Source organism: Solea senegalensis, linkage group LG19 (genome assembly GCF_019176455.1).
Source record: "Solea senegalensis isolate Sse05_10M linkage group LG19, IFAPA_SoseM_1, whole genome shotgun sequence".
NCBI lineage: Eukaryota > Metazoa > Chordata > Actinopteri > Pleuronectiformes > Soleidae > Solea > Solea senegalensis.
This window is the reverse complement of record NC_058038.1, coordinates 20,404,298-20,427,473: the sequence shown is the minus strand read 5'-3', so window position 1 is coordinate 20,427,473 and position 23,176 is coordinate 20,404,298. Positions and strand designations below refer to the sequence as shown.

At 41.7% G+C, this 23,176-nt stretch overlaps 1 protein-coding gene across 1 annotated transcript; it reads left to right on the top strand.

Annotated features, from left to right (window-relative positions):
- Positions 1 to 192: 192 nt before the first annotated feature.
- On the top strand, positions 193 to 22,256 carry fbxl16 (F-box and leucine-rich repeat protein 16). The gene is made up of 7 exons (XM_044050845.1): positions 193 to 679; positions 7,111 to 7,819; positions 12,707 to 12,949; positions 14,538 to 14,803; positions 15,335 to 15,419; positions 17,517 to 17,580; positions 18,285 to 22,256. The coding sequence occupies exons 2-7, from the start codon at positions 7,118 to 7,120 to the stop codon at positions 18,431 to 18,433; spliced, it is 1,509 nt and encodes a 502-aa protein (XP_043906780.1). The 5' UTR covers positions 193 to 679; positions 7,111 to 7,117; the 3' UTR covers positions 18,434 to 22,256.
- Positions 22,257 to 23,176: the final 920 nt, after the last annotated feature.

Sequence of the window (23,176 nt, the reverse complement as noted above, 5' to 3'; positions counted from 1 at the left end):
GACTGCGCGCGCGCACACACAGGCACACACGCGCATGCGCGCACACGCACACACTCATGAGTCCCAGGAACGTGACAGAGACTGCGCGCGCACACACACACGCACTCCTGAGTCCCAGGAACCTGACAGAGACTGCGCGCGCACACAGCTGCTCAGGTTACATAAGAAGCAGACACACACACACACACACACACAGAGGATGTGCTGCCGCTGCTCCACCAAACATTATCTCTTTAAATGAGAAGACGCTGACGTGCTGCGTGCGTGCGTGAGCTGCGTGAGCTGCGTGCGTGCGCTGCGTACGCCTGTTTGTGCAGAGGAGAGAGAGAGAGAGAGAGAGAGAGAGAGGAAAACATCAGAGTCAGATGTGAACGCTTGTGCAGAGAGCAGCTCGTGTATCGTTTCTCTTTCTCTTCCTCTTCCTCCTCCTCCTCCTCCTCTCACGTTGGACTGGATGTCATCGTGAAGCGCGCGCGCGGCTCCTCCTCTTGTGTGTGCGGGCTGTGAGAGCGCAGCTCATCTTCGCCTCCTGCTCGGATATAACAGGCAGGGCAGCGTCCGAATAATTATTTATTTCTTCCTCGCGCCGCATCCTCGGCAGGAACGTGATCGAGAGGCAGCAGCGGAAAGCGCGTGCATGGATCATGGATTAATGGCCGAGTGAATTTTCATCTAAGAGGTGAGGATGGAATCATGTGAAGGAAAAAAAGAACAGGCCGCACGCGGAGGATGCGACCACGGGCGCAGTGTGTGTGTGTGTGTGTGTGAGTGTGTGAGTGAGATGGATGACTGGCTGCTGCTGGATGGTGGAGGAGAGGGAGGAGAGGGAGGAGAGGGAGGAGGATGCTGAGGGGCTCGCGGCTGTCATCAGCCTGTTCCGGCTCTTTGTGTTGAACACTGAGGCCTTTTCTGAAGATGGAGCTGATCAGACGCATCGAGCTGCGTATTATTAACCAACACCATGACGCCAGCGTCTGTCAGTGACGCAACCCTCTGCCATGCCACTGCTCTCTCTCAGCCGTTTCTGCTCCACAGGGAATGCTGTGCTGCTGCTTTGTTTTTCACATGGAAATGAAGACGAGGATGAAGGTGGCGGAGTAGATTTGTTATCCTCTTAGTCGACACACACACACACACACACACGATGACATCTATCAGCTCCTCCATCAAACTTCCAATCAGGACTACGGATGGTCGTGGACCATCAGGGCGGCCGGTCACGCAGACAGAGAATGTGATGCTGATACACCAGAGTCTGCATCACTGTGTGACTGTTAGAGTGTTTGACACAGAAGTCCCATCATGCATCTGTGCTACTTCTCCCTCAACGTCAACACAGAGTTTACAAAGTTCAAACTCCCCGTCTGTGGAGCTGGAACATACACGAGCAATCGTTTATGGTCTGTATTTTGTAGTCTTGACGACCTCTCGCAGACGTTGGTTATTCCCTCGCTCTTGTTGTCTGATGACGTTTTAGCTAAAGAACGAGTTTTGTTTTGATCGTTCAGAGAATTTACAGAAAACAGGGAGAATTCTAATGTGTCATAAACGTGGTCAATGCACCATGTTTATACACTGAATGTACAGTATACTGCTCATATCCTTGTTACCGTTTGTGGGGCTGGCCAATAAATCGATATTATATCGATATTGTGACATGAGACAAGATATTGTGTTTGATTTTGCATATTGTCATATCGTGGTAAGGCACTGGGTCTCAGTCCTGGTCCTTGGGGACCCATGTCCTGCATCCAGCTCCAGCTCGTTACCAGGCTTCTGCAGAGCGGCTCGTCTGAATCAGGTGTGCCGGAGCCGGATGCAGGACCGTGTTCCCAGAGGTTTTAGATGTTGCCCGGATTCAAATGACCAGGTTTGAGCAGAGCTTGATGCAGAGCTTGATGCAGAGCTGGATGCAGAGCTGGATGCAGAGCTGGATGCAGAGCTGGATGCAGAGCTGACCGTATACACAAATAAATATGGTCCAAAGCTGCGTGTTCAGCCTCATCTGAGGAGAATTAAACATGCCTGTGTTTATCTGTTATTAAGGAATAAATGTAGGTTAGACTGAGCTGCAGTGACGAGCTGTGGCTGGTGTTTTTGAGGCATAATGAAGTCAGGATGATTCTGACTGACAGGTATGATGGGAATGAATGAATGAATGTGAGGATACGGGCGTCATGTCGTCATGGCATCAATGTGGGGCAGAAAAAAGAAAGAAGAAAACGCTTCAGCATTTATTTGTGATGTCGACGGGGGAGGGAAGTGTAGCTCAGCTAAGTTAGCTGGCTAAGATCTGGATTCTCATGAACCAGCTTCAGTGTTTGCTTCATCAAAGTTGACCGACCGACCGACCGACCTGAATGACACCGGACCCATTTTGTGAAATGATAGCAGGGACGGAGGGTGTGTTGTTGTTGTTGTTGTTGTCGTCGTTGTTGTTGTTGTTGTTGTTGTTGTTGTTGTTGTTGTTATGTCAGCGTCAGCTCTGTCAGATATTTGCTACTTAACATTCTTATTTCAGCTCACTCACTGTTTCACTATGACAGCTGTTACTGGTAGAGATACACAATTCTAAACTAGAAGTTGCCAAACGCCGGTGAACTGTAGACAAGTGAAAAGTTAAAGATCAGTCACTGACTGTCACTGTGACACAGCAGCAAACACACCAGACTTTTCCCCGGTAGTTGTTGGAGATGAACCCACGTTTTTAGGATCGTTAAGTCTTTTTAACTGATCTACAGTTCAGCTTTCAGATTTATGTGTTGGACGTGTCCTCCTGTGACGGCACTAGAATGAGACCAAGACAATACCAAGACCAGAGGGTATAGACCTGAGAGTAGACCTGTCAATGCTGTCGTTCTGAGAGCATTTTCCTCTAATACAATGATAATACATAATAATGCAGGTTTTCTGGAAGACATTTGGAATCAAAAACAACAAATAAAATGAACTCTCCGTCTCTGTTGTCAAAACATGCACTGGAATAAAAGAGTTTTTACTGCAGCAGATGATTGTGTTTGGGATCACACGCATGTTTGTTGTGTTGTTTGTTGTGTTGTGCGACACTCACTCAGGTTAAGTGCTTCACCACAGCTGTCGTGTTTGACTTTAAAACCTATTCCATCTTCTTCTTTTTTTTTATTCCACCTGACGTGATCAATAGGTTATCAAATCTCGTCAGTTGTGTTGATGTGTGTTAGCAGCAGTTGTGTAATGCTCCATTCCAACTCATCTAAACCTCGTTAAATCCCAGATTGAAACAGTTTTTTCTCCCTGGTCAAATAACTCGTCATACATGCAGCTCCACTTAGCATTAGTGGGAACATACATGCTAATTACACCTTTATCTTCAGAGATGCACACACACATCTTCTGGTCATCAGGATTAATTATTGAATTGGCTCTTACTTACCTGAACAACCCTCAGTATCATTTATTACAGGATTGATTTAAAGAAGTAAAAGATGAAGAATAATAACCACCCTAACATTATCACAGAGGCTGAAGGAATTGTTGTTTTCTTCCACCAACTCATTTTGTTTTCATCACATCTGCTGAAAGAAATCCTGCATGAATGTTAATCACCTGAGTTAGTGTTACTAACTCTCATTTAGCCAATTTCAAAGGCAAATAAAGGTCAATCAATTTTGAGGGAAAGAGGCTTAAGTCATCAAACTGAGATGAAAAGGAAATGAATGAACTGATGAATGAAATTGTCTTTAAAACTTCTAACAAAAAGACTGGACTTTATCAGTCAAAGACTTATCACTGAACGACAGTGTAGAAACATTGAACTCTGGGTAAACATCCAGATTATGGGCTGTAAGTTCAACTGAGCAGCAAACAAACAAAGAAAAGAATCCAACGCTTTTCTCCCTCTGAACATAACCACACGCAGCTAACCTGTGTGTGTGTGTGTGTGTGTGTGTGTGTGGCAGCAGGGAGGATGCTAGTGAGAGGTCATGTGATCAGAGAAGAGAACTCTCAGTGTGTGTGTGTGTGTGTGTGTGTGTGTGTGTGTGTTCCAGGTGTTACTCATGTTGTGGGGACCTAAAATAAGGAGATAATATAAATGATTCCATTTTAAGGTCAAGACATACAGTGGGTGTGGAAAGTATTCAGAGCCCTTTAAATGTTTCACTCTTTGTTTTATTGCAGCTATTTTCTAAAATCCAAAAAGTTCATGTTATTTCTCATGAATGTTCACTCAGCATCACATCTTGATGGAAAGAAAACAGAAAAAGTGAAATATCACATGGTCATAAGTATTCAGAGCCTTTGCTCAGTATTGAGTAGAAGCTCCTTCTGAGCTAGTACAGCCATGAGTCTTCTTGAGAATGATGCTACAAGTGTTCCACACCTGGATTTGAGGATCTTCTGCCAGTCTTCCTTACAGATCTTCTCCAGTTCTGTCAGGTTGGATGGTGAACGTTGGTGGACAGACATGTTCAGGTCTCTCCAGAGATGCTCTATTGGTTTAGGTCAGGGCTCTGGTTGGGTCAGTCAAGAATGGTCACAGAGTTGTTCTGAAGCCACGCCTTCATTATTTTAGCTGTGTGCTTAGGGTCATGTTGTTGGGATTGTATTGTGTGCAGGTGATGAGCAGTGCCTGGTTTTCTCCACACATACCACTTAGAATTAACGCCAAAAAGTTCAATCTTGGTCTCATCAGACCAGAGAATCTTATTTCTCATAGTCTGGGAGTCCTTCATGTGTTTGTTGGCTTTCATATGTCTTGCACTGAGGAGAGGCTTCTGTGGGGCCACTCTGCCATAAAGCCCCGACTGGTGGAGGGCTGCAGTGATAGTGGACTTTGTGGAACTTTCTCTCATCTCTCTACTGCATCTTTGGAGCTCAGCCACAGTGATCTTTGGGTTCTTCTTCACCTCTCTCACCAAGTCTCTTCTCCCATTACTGCTCAGTTTAGCTGGACGGCCAGGTCTAGGAAGAGTTCTGGTCGTCCCAAACGTCTTCCATTTAAGGATTATGGAGGCCACTGTGCTCTTAGGGACCTTGAGTGCTGCAGAAATTCTTTTATATATATATATATATATATATATATATATCTATATAAGACCTGTCTATATAATATATATGTATATATCTATAGATATATATTATATAGACAGGTGTGTGCCTTTCCTAATCAAGTCCAATCAGTTTAATTAAACACAGCTGGACTCCAATGAAGGAGCAGAACCATCTCAAGGACAATCAGAAGAAATGGACAGCATGTGAGTTAAATATGAGTGTCACAGCAAAGGCTCTGAATACTTCTGACCATGTGATATTTCACTTTTTCTGTTTTCTTTCTGTCAAGATGTGATGCTGAGTGAACATTCATGAGAAATGAACTTTTTTGATTTTAGCAAATGGCTGCAATGAAACCAAGAGTGGAACATTTAAAGGGGTCTGAATACTTTCCCACTGTGATGAGGTTATGCTGTGGTCACACTGGCTGTCAGTCGTCAGTCCAGAATCTCAACGCTGATTTGTTTTCACATCATTGTGTGAGGCGAACTTTTGCCAGAGTTGTAATTTTTCAACTTCAGCGAATGAACTGAAAACATGGCGCTCTATTCAGGTCACCTGACCCAGTCAACGTGACACATACAGTCAGTGCGTCTGTGCAGTGACTGTATGTGACCACAGCATCAGGGTCGTCAGGGAAACCACACTCTGTGTGTGTGTGTGTGTGTGTGTAAGAATAAAGGTTAGTACTGATTTATGGTCCTAAAATAACCGAAAATAAGAACTCACAGATTTATGTGAATATGTTTTAAATAACATACATAAAGTAAATGATGTTACAGATTTGGTTGTAAATGAGTCGTTACATTATGCAAAACTAAAGAAAACACAGTGTTACAGTATAATTGCAGTAACAGCAGCGTGTAATCACAGAATAAGATGGAGCTGGTTTAGTTCAGAAACAGCACAGTCTGTCCACAGTGGGAGGAATGATAAAAATAGAAGTCACATGATCATGACTTATTTGTATGTGTGTTACATATTTGATGTGTAAGTGTGTGTCGTGTTTGCTGTTCAACACAGAGGTTATTGTGTAATGATGTAATGATGATGTCAGAGCAAAGGAGACACTGCAACGATGCACTGACAGCGTCACAGTGTTGATGAACATGCTGCTGCTGATGCTGCTGCTGCTGATGTTACTGCTGCTGCTGCTGCTTTACTGCTGCTGCTGCTGCTGCTGCTGCTGTGTTACTGCTGCTGCTGCTGTTACTGCTGCTGCTGCTGCTGCTGTTACTGCTGCTGCTGCTGCTGCTGCTGTTACTGCTGCTGCTGCTGCTGCTGCTGTTGCTGCTGCTGCTGCTGCTGCTGCTGCTGCTGCTGCTGCTGCTACTGCTGCTGTTACTGCTGCTGCTGCTGCTGTTACTGCTGCTGCTGCTGCTGCTGCTGCTGCTGTTACTGCTGCTGCTGCCATGGATCACAGCCTTCATGTCAACACTGTTCACACACACACACACACACACAGTGATATGTATATACACACTCAGCTCACAGTAAAGTAATTTTCACTCAAACACTAGTTCACCAGAGTAGAGTATAATTAGAGCGGAATATTCATTTTCTACTCTTGATGACCACTCGAAGCTGCTTTACATTAGTTTTGTCATTCACTCATTCACTCACACATTCATGTGTGGGTTAAGTGCCTTGCCTAAGGACACATCAGCATGTAGACAAGCAGAGCTGGGAATTGAAGTGATGACTCCTATAACTGACCCTGAACCAGGGACCCAATCCCCGCTGCTCATTGTTAACTCTACAGTCTAAATTGACCCCAGCCACAGGGGCCACGTCCAGTGTGGCCCCCGTGTTGCATCAGGAAGGGCATTTGGCATTTAGTCTACAAAAGAATACACAGCTGAATGTGAACCTGAATTGATCAACTGAAATAATCGAGCTTATCGATAATTTGAGCTTCCTAATGTGTTCTTCTACACTTCACTTTCATTGACAGATCTTAAGTTGTGCTTATGTACACGTCATGTGTGCAGTGGTAATGAAGCTGATGCAGCAGCTGTTTTTAAATGAAGTTTTCACGTGTCACTGGCTCTGACCGTTTATCTCTGTTGTTTCTTTCAGGTTCCCGATGTTGAACATGTCCACCCCCAACGACCTGAAGTCTGCCTGCGTGACTCGCAACGGTATGGTGAAGTTGCCCCCCAGCCAGCCCAACGGTCTGGGCAGCGCGAGTATCACTAAGGGGACACCGGCTGCCAAGAACCGCCTGTGCCAGTCGTCCTCGGTTCCCTCCATCCTGCCTCCTCCGACATCCTCCCTTTCCTACCACCACCACCTGGACGGATCCGGCATGCCCCGCTCCGCAGCCTCTCTCCTCAGCTCGGACCTGGAGTCTGGAAAGACTCTGATGGGTCTGAAGCCGTCCCTTCGCCAGCTCCCCCCTCTCAATCTGCCCAAACCCGTGCTGCTGGAGCGCCAGCTCGTCCTGGACGAGAAGCTGCTCAATCGATTGCTCTGGTACTTCAACACCAGTGAAAAATGTGTGCTTGCACAGGTGTGCAAGACGTGGCGCAAAGTGCTGTACCAGCCCAAGTTCTGGGAGGGCGTGACACCCATCTTACATGCCAAGGAGCTGTACACGCTGCTGCCTAACGGTGAGAAGGAGTTTGTCAGTCTGCAGGCGTTCGCCCTGCGTGGCTTTCAGTCGTTCTGCTTAGTGGGCGTGTCAGACCTGGACATTTGTGAGTTCATCGACAACTACCCACTGTCCAAGAAGGGCGTCCGCTCAGTCAGCCTCAAGAGGTCCACCATCACGGACGCTGGTTTGGAGGTGAGTCATAGTATACAGAGATGATTGGTGACTGATACAGATCAGATATGATGTTCACATTCAAGTCCACTACAACAGGAAAAGTCCTACAGTTGAAATCATGCAGTGTTGAAGCTTGATATTTGTAAAATAAGATAGTAACAGTAACTTTAATCAGTAACAGAAGCCGTCACAGTGAATAAGAGAGTGAGAGAGTTCTAGCTCCAGAGGACGACACACTAACCAGCCTGAGACCTGAGAGCTGCTGGTTTACTGCTGCCGCGTCTGGGAAGAATTTCTCACAAAGGTCAAAATGACACATCTGAACTTCCTAATGGAGGCAAGCAGCACTTTTTAAGAATCAAATAAAACACAAAGTGTTTTCCTTGTGTTGACAGAGGCTGAGCGTCTGAATGTCGAGTTTACATACAAATTGTGTGGCGCGTTTTTTTTTTTTGCATTTGCTCGAGTCAAAAAATGTCAACATTGGCGCCGAAAACCAATCAGCGGTGAGATTCTCCGACTGATGTCACATGACATCATGTCCATGTCCAGCCAGAAAATCTCTGTGTTCAGAACCTCATACAACCACACACACACTAATTCTTAATGATTGCATCAACATGATCAGAATGGGTTTTGCGTCGTTTTACTCACTGTTAGTTTAAACAACCACAGTTTCCGGTGTTGAACAGCGACATCACTGTTGTTCCTCACAGAAGTGCTCACATTCAAACATCCTCATCACCTGCTTTGTCTTTTTCATGTGCACTTTATTAGTGACACAATAGTTTCAGCTGCTTCAATTATGAAAGAAAATAATAAGAATGAATCACCACTAATCCAGTGCACTGTTGTTAAAATGATGGCACAGTAAGTTTGATTATTTAGAGTTTAGACAGAAATGAAACCAATAAATAAATCAATAAATATGACGCACAATGTGTTATCATCTGTGTGAGTAGATGTGTGTTGTAGTACAGGATTTGAGCCAAAATAGACTGAATAAGACAAATGATAAAACAAAGTAAAAAGAAAAAAAGTAAGTGAACCTTTGGATTTATTAATTGTAAATCCTCCTTTGGAGGACTGTAATTAACCAAATCCATTCTTGGTCAACTGAAGCCCTCAAATTTAGACTGAAACTGGACTAGTTTAGGTTTTTTTATTAGACTAAAACACGAAATATGGCAATTCTCATATGTTCAAGTTAGTTAGTAAGTTAGCTTCTGTGGTTGTCTTCTGTAGTTGTCTTCTGTGGTTGTTTTCTGTGGTTGGTTTTTTGTCTGTGGTTGTTTTCTGTGGTTGTTTTCTGTGGTTGTCTTCTCCGGTTGTTTTCTGTTGTTGTTCTCTGGTTGTTTGGTTGTTTCTTTTCTCTGGTTGTTTTCTTGTTGTCTTCTCTGGTTGTTTTCTGTGGTTGTTTTCCGTGGTTGTCTTCTCTGGTTGTTTTCTGTGGTTGTCTTCTGTGGTTGTTTTCTGTGGTTGCCTTCTGTGGTTGTTTTCTCTGGTTGTCTTCTCTGGTTGTTTTTTTGTGGTTGTCTTCTCAGGTTGTTTTCTGTGGTTGTCTTCTGTGGTTGTCTTCTCTGGTTGTTTTCTGTTTGCTGTGGTTGTTTTCTGTAGTTGTCTTCTCTGGTTGTATTCTCTGTTTTTTTCTGTGGTTGTTTCTGTGGTTGCCTTCTGTGGTTGTTTTCTCTGGTTGTCTCTGGTTGTTTTTGTGGTTGTCTTCTGTGGTTGTTCGTTTTCTGTGGTTGTTTGTGTGTCTTTGTGGTTTTCTGTGGTTGTTTTCTGTGGGTCTTCTGTGGTTGTCTTCTTCTGTGGTTGTCTTCTGTTGGTTGTCTTCTGTGGTTGTCTTCTGTGGTTGCTTCTCTGGTTGTTTTCTGTGGTTGGTGGTTGTTTTCTTTCTCTTGGTTGTCTTCTCTGGTTGTTTTCTGGTTGTTTTTCTGGTTGTTTCTGGTTTTCTGTGGTTGTTTTTCGTGGTTGTCTTCTCTTGTTTTTCTGTGGTTGTTTTCTGTGGTTGCCTTCTGTGGTTGTTTTCTGTGGTTGTCTTCTGTGGTTGTCTTCTGTGGTTGTCTTCTCAGGTTGTATTCTGTGGTTGTCTTCTGTGGTTTGTCTTCTGTGGTTGTCTTCTCTGGTTGTTTTCTGTGGTGTTTGTTTTCGTGGTTGTGGTTGTCTTCTGTGGTTGTCTTCTCTGTTGTTGTTGTTTCTGTGGTTGTCTTCTGTGGGTTGTTTTCTGTAGTTGTCTTCTGGTTGTTTTCTGTGGTTGTCTTCTCTGTTGTTGTTTCTGTGGTTGTTTCCGTGGTTGTCTTCTTGGTTGTTGTTTTGTCTTCTGTGGTTGTTTTCTGTGGTTGTTTCGTGGTTGTCTTCTGTGGTTGTTTTCTGTGGTTGTTTCTGTGGTTGTCTGGTTGTCTTCTGTGGTTGTGGTTTCTGGTTGGTTGTTTTCTGTGTTGTGGTTGTTTTCTGTGGTTGTTTTCCGTGGTTGTCTTTCTGGTTGTTTCTCTGGTTGTTTTCTGTGGTTGTCTTCGTTGTCTTCTCTGGTTGTTTTCTGTGGTTGTCTGGTTCTTTCTGTTGTCTTCTCAGGTTGCTGTGGTTGTCTTCTGTGGTTGTTTTCTGTGGTTGTCTTCTTCTGTGGTGGTTGTTTTCTGTGGTTGTCTTCTGTGGTTGTTTTCTGTGGTTGTCTTCTGTGGTTGTTCTCTGGTTGTTTTCTCTGTGGTTGTCTTCTGTGGTTGTTTTCTGTAGTTTGCTTCTCTGGTTGTTTTCTGTGGTTGTTTTCTGTGGTTGTTTCTTGTTGTCTTCTCTGGTTGTTTTCTGTGGTTGCCTTCTGTGGTTGTTTTCTGTGTTTTTCTCTGGTTGTCTTCTCTGGTTGTTTTTGTGGTTGTCTTCTGTGGTTGTTTTCTTCTTTCTGGTTGTTTTCTGTGGTTGTCTTCTGTGGTTGTTTCTGTGGTTGTTTTCTGTGGTTTTCTGTGGTTGTCTTCTGGTTGTTTCTGTGGTTGTTTTCTGTGGTTGTTTCTGTGGTTGTTTTCTGGTTGTCTTCTCTGGTTGTTTTCTGTGGTTGTCTTCTCTGGTTGTCTTCTGTGGTTGTTTTCTCTGGTTGTTTCTGTGTTCTCTGGTTGTTTTCTGGTTTTGTCTTCTCTGGTTGTTTTCTGTGGTTGTCTTCTGGTTGTTTCTGATTCTTCTGTTTCTCTGTGGTTGTTTTCTTGTGGTTGTTTTCTCTGGCTGTGGTTTTGTCTAGTTGTTTTCTGTAGTTGTCTTCTGTGTTGTTTTCTGTGGTTAGTTGTCTTCTGTGGTTGTTTTCTGTGGTTGTTTTCTGTAGTTGTCTTCTGTGGTTGTCTTCTCTGGAGAATGGTGAGGTGAGGCAGTGATGACTTAGTATTTAGTATTTATTTTAAGTATTTAATTTAAGTATTATGTACTTACTGATTAGTCAAATTTAAATACAAGCCATTTACATCCATAATGCTGACCCTTGAAGAGGTACACACTGATACACAGGCTTTTAAACCGTGACTTCATTCTTACATTTCTTACATCTTTAATGTCTTGTCTTTTTTTCTTGCCACTGTTGTGCTGTTGTGTTTAAATAAAGTATATTTAATTTGATTGTTTGTTAGCACCTGAACAGCCAGTCAAACAACTGTCCACCTAAATGTGAAATACAGTCCATAAAAATGTAAAACAGTTACTGCAATCCCAGTCGGGGCTCAGTTACCAGGTTTTCCAAAGGTACAGAAACAAGACACAGCACTTACTGTGAGTCCAGGAAACACTTACAATACAGAGCAAAAGTCTCAGGACAAGTAATAATGTAGTGACTATACTACACGCTAAGGGTAGGACACACTGGATACTTTTCAGCTTGCTTATTATTGTGCGGCTCTCAAAATAAGAGGAATAACTCCAAATGTAACGGAGTTAAGAAGTAGTGTGATTCCACTTTCCATAAAAAGAGAAAACCCGTCTCACAACACGGAAACTTGTTTGTCCTATGGTAATTAAATGCAGCACCCCTGTGGATTAGGGTTGTGCACCCCGTGGGGTGTAGGACATCGCTGTCCCCTGGTAGGTCCACGAAGTATGACCATTGTTTCATATTAATTACGTTAATTTTAATACTAAGGGGTGGTTTAAATTGTCATTTTTTTAAGCATATAGCTCCCGAACAGTCGAGACCGTCCTTTTTCATAAAAAATTGACGGTTCTTTTATTTTTGTTTACAAAATGACTAGTGCTACACGTTGTTAGCTAACCTGCACTTTGTTTTCATTTTACATTTTTCTGGCATGTATGTGTGTGTGTGTGTCTGTGTGTGAGAGAGAGAGAGAGAGAGAGAGAGACCGGGAGACCGGGAGACCGGGGACTGACTGTATTATTTACCCCTCCCGAAGGTCTACGTCGTCTGTTAAACTACACAACACCGCTACACAAATATGCAGGTGACAGAGTCTCAATAAAGAAAGCCGTTCCACTTAGAGCACCAGATAAGAGCGTTAAAATGAGAACAAATAATGGGACAAAAAGAAATCAAGGGACATTTAGAATAGGTACAAATGTGCCGTTAATTGTGAGTCAACTATGACATTAATGCGATTAATTGCAATTAAATATTTGAATTGTTTGACAGCACCAGTTATTTTGAATACTGCATACAGATGTCCCATATTTGCTGGCTGTGTTCTAAGAAAGGGATTGAGAAATAATGATACTGTAAGTCTATGGCTTCATCCTCCATAAGAGGGTCACATGCTGGAGTTCATCACAACATACAGAGATAAACAACCATTCATTCACACCGACGGTCAATTTAGAACATGCAGAAAGGCCTTCGTGTTTCTGCTCGCCACTGTGACAATGCCTAAATGAAGTCTCTACAGCATTCATTTTAACATCAGCTTTAAAACCCTTTGATTTCAGGTCATGTTGGAGCAGATGCAGGGCTTGATGCACCTGGAACTGTCCGGCTGCAACGACTTCACGGAGGCCGGTCTGTGGTCCAGTCTGAACGCCCGGCTCACTTCCCTCAGCGTCAGTGACTGTATCAACGTGGCGGACGACGCCATCGCTGCTATCTCACAGCTCCTACCCAACCTCTCAGAGTTGAGCCTGCAGGCTTACCATGTCACAGACACAGCCATGGCCTACTTCACAGCCAAACAGGTACACAAACACACTAACACTGACTAACAACAACAACAACTCATCTGGTCAAATCTAATAATGCTGCAAAGATGAGAATGTTCTTTTTCTTTTCTGAACGTTCCTCGACATGAGGGCATCTACAGCATGGAGTCCATCCTGCATGTGGTTGTAATTCCGCTGTCATATAATTCACGTTGATCAATTCCTGCCTCTGCTAGTTTATAGGAGCCGGGGCCATGTATGAGAAATGTGCTGTGTGAAAGTGTGAGTGACGCATTTACATGCCTCATATGGATAAGGGTAATACTGAAAACAGCAGGTATATATGCAGCTGATTGTGGATATGAACAGTGGTAAGGGTTAGGCTTTACCTTAGCTGTGTGTCATAATTTACAATGTTGTATTTTCTACTCAGGTTTGTCGTGAACAGTGGTTCAGATGGAACAGATTTTGGTCTGTAAATTCTTGATACAGGAAAATCTGTTAATCCAATCCAGAAATACCATATTACTCTCATACCCTCATTCCTGGTTTTGTGTTTTTCCTCTTGAGAAAATATTAAATCCTCCTTGATGTGGTCCCAACTTCTGCTCAAGTGGTAAAGTGCTAAATCGCACACAAGCTAGGTCATCAACTCCATTCATCATTCAATGATTGAATGAATGAATGAATGAAGCAAGACCTGTGCAGTGCCTGCCCTTGCTTCAAATCAGCCAATGAGAAGCGCTCTGGGGCCTGAAGTTCAGGGCCCCACTGCCGAAACTGAAGTGTGCGCTGTGCATGCAGCTCACAACACTGCAGGCGCAGGGCTATATCGGCTGTGCCCCACCGAGTGGAAACAGAGGCAATGCAGCATCAGGCACAAATATTCACATTTAAGAAACTGGAAAATGACAAAGTAGAAAATATTCATATTTAAGAAACTGAAAAATGACAAAGTAGAAAATATTCATATTTAAGAAACTGAAAAATGACAGAAAGTAGAAAATATTCACATTTAAGAAACTGGAAAATGACAAAGTAGAAAATATTCATATTTAAGAAACTGAAAAATGACAGAAAGTAGAAAATATTCACATTTAAGAAACTGTTTAAGAAACTATTCTGCATGGCCTTATTATACAACCATTAACTAAGAGTTTTCCTTCAATAACCTCAGAATTATTGCTTATTCGTACCAAGTAAGGACCTTGTTGTATGTGAATTATGATCTTAGTCTGGACTTTATCACAGGAATAGTTATTCTCCCTTAATAACACCTAATGAACATGGTCTGTTCTTATGTAACGAAACACACAACTACAAGTGTTAACAGTGTCCAAATAACTGTAAATGAAGTCTTTGTTACTTGAAGATGTTCCTCATACTAACGTGCCATGTTGATCACTACATCCTGTGGCCAAGTGGAAAGGGAACTGGACTTGTAACTCAAACAAGTCCCCACCAGGTCAAAAGGGCTGGGGTACCCCTGAGCAAGGTTATATATGTGTATGTGTAATATTTTACTGGAGGTTTAGCTCTGACAGTTTCATACTAGTGAATATAAAAGTGAAAGGCAGCACATTCACTCATCATGAAACTAACTTGAGTGACTTCCTCCTCGCAGGGCTACACCACCCACACTCTGCGGTTACACTCCTGCTGGGAGATCACCAATCACGGAGTGGTCAACATGGTGCACAGCCTCCCCAACCTGACGGCCCTCAGCCTCTCCGGATGCTCCAAGATCACAGACGACGGTGTGGAGCTGGTTGCTGAGAACCTGCGGAAGCTGCGCAGTCTGGATCTGTCCTGGTGTCCTCGGATCACTGACATGGCTCTGGAGTACATTGCATGTGACCTGCATAAACTGGAGGAGCTGGTGTTAGACAGGTCAGTGTGTCATGGTTTCATCTTCAGGTTTATTTCAACTTATTTAAGGAACAGTCATTATAAAAGAGGAAGTTCAAAATAATATTTATACAATATACAGTACCTTAAATGAAGCTCTTTAAACTAGGTTTACTAAGTAAAAATGCAACATTGTTACCAAGGAATGGAGTTCTTTGTGCTCAGTGTCTACGCAACTTTACAGAAGGAAATAACATCCATCTTCATCCTCCACAGAGAATCAGTCAGTCTCAGCTGACATAAGGCGACAGGTGGGCTCACACTGTGGACAGTTCACCAGACAGTTGAAAACCACCATCAGATGGTGTCTAGTGGTTAAAGCATTTCAAATAGCTTCGTAACATCATTGACCGTGTGGTTAGCCTGTGTCCACTGTCGCCTCAGTGTCTTTGTAATTGTTTGCTTTCCAACACTGAATTTTAAGGAAGTGCAGCAGTTGTGGAAATACCTTGATTTATTTATTTTTTATTCTTATTTTAATATTTTCTTGGTATTTATCTCGTTTCTCTGTAGGTGTGTGCGGATCACAGACACTGGCTTAGGCTACTTGTCCACCATGTCATCATTAAGGAGCCTTTATTTGCGCTGGTGCTGTCAGGTAAGAAAAAAAGGACATGCCATCTCCCTAACCTACCTAACTAAGTACCCATCCTTTCATCAGGGATGAACCCGTATGATATATGGTAACAACAGCTGGATCGCAAATTGGAAAATGAAAAACCAAAAGCAAAAAACACTTCATATAATACATAGAAGCTACTGTACGTCACTGAAACCATTCAATTTGATTAAAGATTGCTAGATTTGGTATTTTAATGCTAAATCGCTACAATTTGACAAGGATAAACATATACTGTGTATGTATATGTTAAGAGTCAAACTGAATACAACACAGTACACACATATGTACGTATATGTGTGTGTGTATATATATATATATATATATGTATATATATATATATATGTATACATACACATATATATATATATATATATACACAGTATATATATTCAGACTTTCAGTCAATGAATTTCCTGAATGACATACCATAGTATATTATGGTTATTAGAAGGCTGTAAAAAGAGACGTGTCAGTATGATGATGTATTAGCCTGTGTCACATGACCTGGCAGATGATGAGCTAAAATGCTCATATTTTCATTAAAAATGAATAGAAAATGCCTGGAGTATTAAAATGTTGTATCTCAACCAGCCACTATATGTATATGTATGTATATATTAGAGTTGCACGATACCCATGGTACCCACGGTACCCACGGTACCCCGCGGTGCCAAATCGTAACGGTTCCTACTATACTAGAAATTCTACACGACGGTACTACCGGTGTCAGTTTTTGCTACATAGCGGCCGCCTCTACTCTCCTCCCGGCTTCTCACTGCATGCTACTCCCTTGTAAACAAACCCACATTGCAACTACTGCAACAGAACGCCACAGCTGCTGAATGATTGGCTGTTTGCTTGTTACTGGTGACATTCAGGGATATGATTCTGTTTGATGCTGTTTCCGCACGCTGGGTCCGCCCGTCTGTTACAAGCTAAAGTTCTGTCGCCGAGACGCACGCACGTCTTACAGTCACAAACACGAGACAACACACTCACCATGGCAGAAGCACCGGGCCTGCGCGGCGAGTCTGCCGCGGCGTCAGTGGCACCACTAACTTTGCTAAAAAAAAACTCCAAAAGTCGCATTTGGAACTATTTTGCTTTAAATGAGGCACAGACGGTAAAGCAATAGACGATGGCCGTCCACTGTGCAGGTGCTGCCACCAAGCTATAGGAGCCAAAGGAGGGAACACATCCAACCTCATAAAACACCTGCAGTGTCGTCACCTACATTTATATGTGGAGTACCAGGTTAGTATTAGCTAATATTAGGTTATATGCTCCGTGTACAGGCTGAAGAATGAAGAGTTAAAGGATGTCAAAGTATAAAGCACATAGAAAAGCCCTAAACATAGAGTTTTCACAGGGAATCAGTTCCTGTTTATTGTATTTTGTTCTCTACGGTTTATTATGTTGGAAAATAAGCATTATTGTCAAATAGATTACAGAAGAAGACAGTGGAAATAGAAGACAGTGGATTTGTTGAATACTTATATTAGTTAAACATAAATTAATGTGCAAAGGAAACTGAATGATTATCTATATATATATATATATATATATATATATGTTTATCATGCACCAAACAACATTATAAGTAATTAATAAGTATTTATAGCTTGTACAAATACATTGCAGTTCATAAAAAGTATAATAATCAAAAAAGGCCACAGTACTGTATTTTCTACTATTTTGTACTCTATGTGTGTGTGTGTGTGTGTGTATATATATATGTATATATATATATATATATATATATATATATACATATACACATATATATATATATATATATATGTGTGTGTATATATATGTGTGTGTATATATATACATATATATATATATATATATATATATGTATATGTGTGTATATATATGTGTGTATATATATATATGTATATACACATATATATATATACATATATATATATGTGTATAAACACATATATACTGTATATAAATGAATGAACGTCTATGTGGTTGTTTTTACTCCTGTTTACTGTGTGTTTCTTTCTCTGAGCTGGAAACGTTTATTATGGTGTGTGTGTGTGTGTGTGTGTGTGTTTGCAGGTGCAAGACTTTGGACTGCAGCATCTGTTTGGAATGAGGAGTCTTCGTCTTCTGTCACTTGCAGGTTTGATTATCTCTCCGTTTGTCCCTCAGAACAGAAACTGAGCAGTTTGTCTGTTGTTCATGCTTTAAATACACAACCGAGCTCCAGACGCCATGATGGCAGGAAAAGCTTGTGTAACAGTGACTCTGGCTTCTTTTTCCTCTTCACATTTTAAAACAAACACAACTTGACGTTGGTCCTGGTGATATTTAGTGACCAAAAGTAATGTTTTCATCAATAGCGTGCAGCAGGAATAAGCTAGGTGTGGTTGGTTTTTCCCAGTGTACAAACACTCTCAAAACAACAACAAAATGAACGCAACAGTTTGCATCTTTCCTTATGACAACTTCTAATGAAATTAATTTCCACCAACAAACTACAGTTGATGGAAGCCTACTCAATGACAAATGAAGCCAATTGAATCACTGCAACTTGAATGTATGCAGAAGTTTGAGTTGAAGTGACATAATATATTAAGTTGATGTAATTACCAACATTATTATGTTATGTAACACAACTCATTGACCTGATGTTTTGTATCTTAGATTTTTTAATTTGCAGTCATGCTTTTAATGAAGTGGTGGTAACATTTGCTCAGATTGACCTCTAACCTCTGTCAGCAGACCTGCTGAATCATAGCTCAGGCTGTGTTTAACCTTTTGGTGCACAAGCTCTACAGGTGCTGTTAAAAAGTCAATGGCTCTTATTAAGTGTGTCCCGCGCAGGCTGCCCCCTGCTGACCACCACTGGTCTGTCCGGCCTCATCCAGCTGCAGGACCTGGAGGAGCTCGAGTTGACCAACTGCCCGGGAGCCACCGCCGAGCTCTTCAAATATTACTCCCAGCACCTTCCCCACTGCATGGTCATTGAGTAAGACCACCGACCCGAGCTGATGACCAACTGTCATGCTTCGACCTTCCTCCCATCTTTACTCTTCCTCACACCCCCTCAATGCTAACAGGAGACTGAATTGAACCTACAGTACCACAGCATTCCTCATCCCCTGTCCCTCACCCCGTGTCTTCCTCCACACTAACTGAGAGGCAGGAGGGCAGACGATGGTGCCGATGGCATTAAAGCTTCATTTAAGGAGACGCTGGAATGAAGAGCTTGATGTGACGTCTTGTCCAACAGCACTTTTTTCTGGGAATCAATGAAAAGGTTTTGTTTGCAGAGAATACTGATCTTGTTTGCGCTAAATGGAAACTATAAAGGGAGTCACATGTGCAGGTAAATATGCAGCTTATAGAAATTGGCAGAAGGGAAAATAGACCTTTGTGTTTGAGCTGATACGGTGGAACTCACACACATGCTCATACATGTCCTGTATATGGTAAGTGAACAGACGTCTGTCTCTCCAAGACCATCACTTCTGATATTTCTATCTCCATCACTATGTATGATAAACAACTGGTTTTCTATTTCTCAGAGGGAATCAAAGGCTGGGTATTCTTTGTTTAGAGAGAGAGAGACACACCACGTGTTGGCAGGAGGGACATGAATCAGAAACAACATGAGACGCAGATGAGGACATGAATGACAGAAACAGGACATCACTTCTTCTCCTTTCCTCTGGACTCACAGCTTTTTGGAATGCTACCAAATTTTCCATATTTATTTGATGTCTTATCAGAGATAAAAGAGGACACATTTTAGGGGGGACATCAGTTTCCATTGTTTCTGTTCTGGAGTTGCATGCTTTATTGCAGGCATTTGTTTCTCTCCTGTCGCCATCTTTCATTCTACACATGTCATTTAATTTATTAAGTCTGAAGGAACAGCTGTGCTAAATGATGAATATCATGTTGTTTAAAGGGAAACATGATTTTCTGCTGAGCTTCAAGTGCTTTTTCTCAGATGAAGGTTAGAAATGTACCATAAAGAGTAAAGAAGGTGAACATGAGACTAAAATGTACGCTGATAACGTCACGTTTCCAAGTAACCAGGGATTTTTTTTATTTATATCATTTATTTATTTTATTATTATTTATTTGGGGTGATGTACGTTTAGGGTGCATTTGGTTGATGTGGAATTAAATGGCTTTTAAATGCAGATAAAAACACGTGAGGTTCAGTATGTGCATCTAAAGCTGCTGCTGATGCATCATGTGACACCTTTGGCGACAGTCAGGTGACATTTATTTGATATTGTGAAATGAACAGACAAGGGCCACTGTGATGTATCATTTTAAACTAAATATATATATATATACATAATTTAACTTGTGGGAACTAAAAAGGTTTTTTCCTACAAACCCAGAGTCAGAGAAATGCTGCTGCCACGACAACAACAACAACATGTTACAAGAATAAACATCAGATGGAAACAACACAACATTATAAGCCGTGTTTAAGTTGTAAGTAGCCATAGAGTCATCGGTTAATATTATGCGACACATTTGAAATGATAGCTTAACATGGATCCACCCATAAAACTGATCTACTAATTAATAATTCAAACATCAGAGAGCATCTGATTCTGGGTGAGAAGGAAGAACAACCAAAGAATGCATTTAGAGGGAAATAATGTCACAAAGTTGCAAAGGAAAAACCAATAAAGAGAGAGTCTGGTGTTTCCCACCGTCCCCTGATATTAATACAACAAAGGAAGTGGACGAGTCCAGCAGTGAGACTCCTGTGTGTCTCACTGCCATGGATCAGTGTCAGCCAGTATTAGGTTTTGCCAAACGTGTCCACAGCGGTGGCTGCGAGTGCGTCAGTTCACAGACTGTAGCACGGACACAGCAGACCACGCATGTTTTAGTTGGTCTGCATCTCAGTTTTTTTCCTGAGAAGGTTCAATTCAGAAGTTGTTCTTCAGTGTACATAGATTTATTTATTTATTTATTTATTTATTTAACACATTTGTGTCTTATTTACATGATTTGTTTATCAGAGAGTGGTTTTTGTAAAGGGTTTATTTTATGGAACTCGCTTCCTGTTTGAATCTGATTCTTGGTTGGTTTCGTTTTTTATTTTTATTTAATTCAAACTAATTTTTGTAACATTTTTCAGACCATTGGCTAAGTATTGTACACATTTATGCTTTTAGACTCCAGTGACCGTTAACATCATTTACTTTTTTGAAGTATGGCTGTATGAGGTACTGACACCTGTCACACACTGCTGACACTATTATAGCGATGTCTGCAGCTTCATCTTACTGTCATGTCAGACAACCTTTTCCAACTGGAAACACGGCACACGCTTCCTCACCAAGGTTCACCGAGAAAAGAAATGATATCACAGCACACAGGAGTTGTCGGTCTACTGCTGCTTCCATCAGTAAGTTCAAATGTCTTATTTTGTGTAAATAAACTTAATTGATCCCAAGCTGGGAAATTACTGAGTTTATTATAAATTACTGAGTTTTTTTTTTGTTTTTTTTTGCCGGTTGGAATCCCCTCCAGCCTGAGTTACCCAATTCCTTTTGCTGATTGTTAACTGGACATTTTCTAAATTCTCCCAGTCACATCCAGTGTTCTACTAAAATATTGCAAAAAGAAACTTCAGGTCATCCACTGTGGCGACCCCCAGAGAAGCCGAGAGAAAAAGAACATTAAAAATGGGATTTATCTAAATGACACGACCGTATAAAATGAGGCAGCAGCTCCTGTGTGAGGGTTCACAAACGTCAGTTTCCAGTCAGAGAAGACGGTCGGACAGTGACGTAAAGTGTCAGGATGCCATGTTTTCAGTGAGCGGTGCTGGGTGTGCACAGTGCAGTCAGAACCTCAAGTCAACCATAAAACAACCTTCAACTCTCCCTTTATGCTTTTGAAGTCTTGATGTGTGCAGTATTTTTTTTTCTTTCTCATCTGTGCAAGTGTTTGTCAAGTTCTTAATTCCTGTTCACTCAGAATGAAGGGAGACCTTTAGAATTGCCCTCACTGTTGTGAACGGGGCAACAGGAGACTGACCTCTGTCATGTTTACAGCTCTGGTCCGGATCAGCCCACACGTGTATTGAAACTGTATGATGATGCATACAAGTGTGCTGACATGCACTGGTACTTTTTCATGAGTAATAAAGAACTAGTTAGGTTATCAAACCCTTTCTAATTACTGTAATCATCCACACAGATGGGAGGAAGTCATTCTACACCTGGAGCCAAGAGTTTCCTGTTTTTAGCTTAGCCATCTCATGGACTCATCATTCATTTGGCTGCAGCTGATTACACCAACATTCTGTTTTGTTGGAACTGGTAACTATGTAATTAGAAAAGAAAAATAATTTGTATTTATCTAAAATTATTGTGGTTGTTTATAAAAATAATACTGAAATGTTGTCATTTTGCAAATTCTTCAATTGTTTATCTTCTCTTCATTTCCTGTGTCACATCAACATGCAAACCTCTTCTGTGCTCAAAAAATGGATTCCATTCAAAATCAATATCACAGAGTTATTTATAACAAGTTGATCAGTCATCATTTCATTCAACCCCTGGCTCACTTGTGCTCTTTTCAGTATTTTAGCTTTGAACAAGCTTCAGAGGAAATCCTAGTCCGTGCACTCAACTGTGACACACTCACTAACAGCAAGGCATTATCTCAGAGGCGTTTTCTAAGGTTAACAACTGTTGTTATTTCTATAACTGTCTACAGTCTTTGCTCTACATCTGTCACCATTTTGTTACAACCATTGTACAGCACAACTTGAAGTAAGCAGTAAAATAAATCCTGATAGTTTACTGATAATGTTGAAATGGTCAGAATCTGTGTGATTTATCCTGCTGGTGTCTGTAATGTGCAACAGGAACAAGGAAGTGGTTTGAATTCATGGTAAGAACCTGAAAGAAGTGCAGTTATAGCAATCAAATATGTATGATTTATTAGCAACTCCACTCAGAGACTGGGTATTCTCACAGAGACAATGACCGTCCACACTCACATTCACACCTACAGTCGATCTAGAGTGACCCGTTTACCCAATCCCCACATTCTACCTTCTAGTGAGGGAGCTTTTGTGACACACTGAACCACTTGAGCCAATTGTTTTGAAAACGGTTCGTTAATCAAAGCTTCACATAGAGTGACCTCTGCTGGTGAAGTGCAAGGCTGCAGTGAAATTAGAATTATATACACACACACACACACCTCAGTGAGCAAAAGACCTTTTGTTCTGAACCATCTTTGCTTTGAACACACACTTATATTATGTTGTATTTCTATAAAAGACTGTGTTGTGTTATTGAGGAGAGAGTGCTGAGAAAATATGGCATAGGTGTGTAACTCTGGCAGGGGGCGATTATGTGGGATTATGCATTTTTTAAAGTGTTGGGATTGAGCCGGTTCCTTTTTTGCTCACTTCTCCACTTTTGACTAACACTCACTCACTCACCAGCATCAACGCCAGTCAATCACCTGATTGGACCGCGAACCAGTTCCTGCTTCAGACGTCATATGTCATGTGAGTTTTTTCAAGCAGTGGTACAAAGGAATTTGAGTTCAGGGTTTGAAGCATGTGTAGACGCTTCAGTGTCACGCTGCCATCACCAATTCTCAAATAAAACCTCAGTATTTAACAGGGGTCTGGTGTATTTAGGGACCACAACCCTGGTCTCCAGTGACTGTGTGAGAGGAGTCTGTGCTCATGGAGGAACTACTGAACAAATACA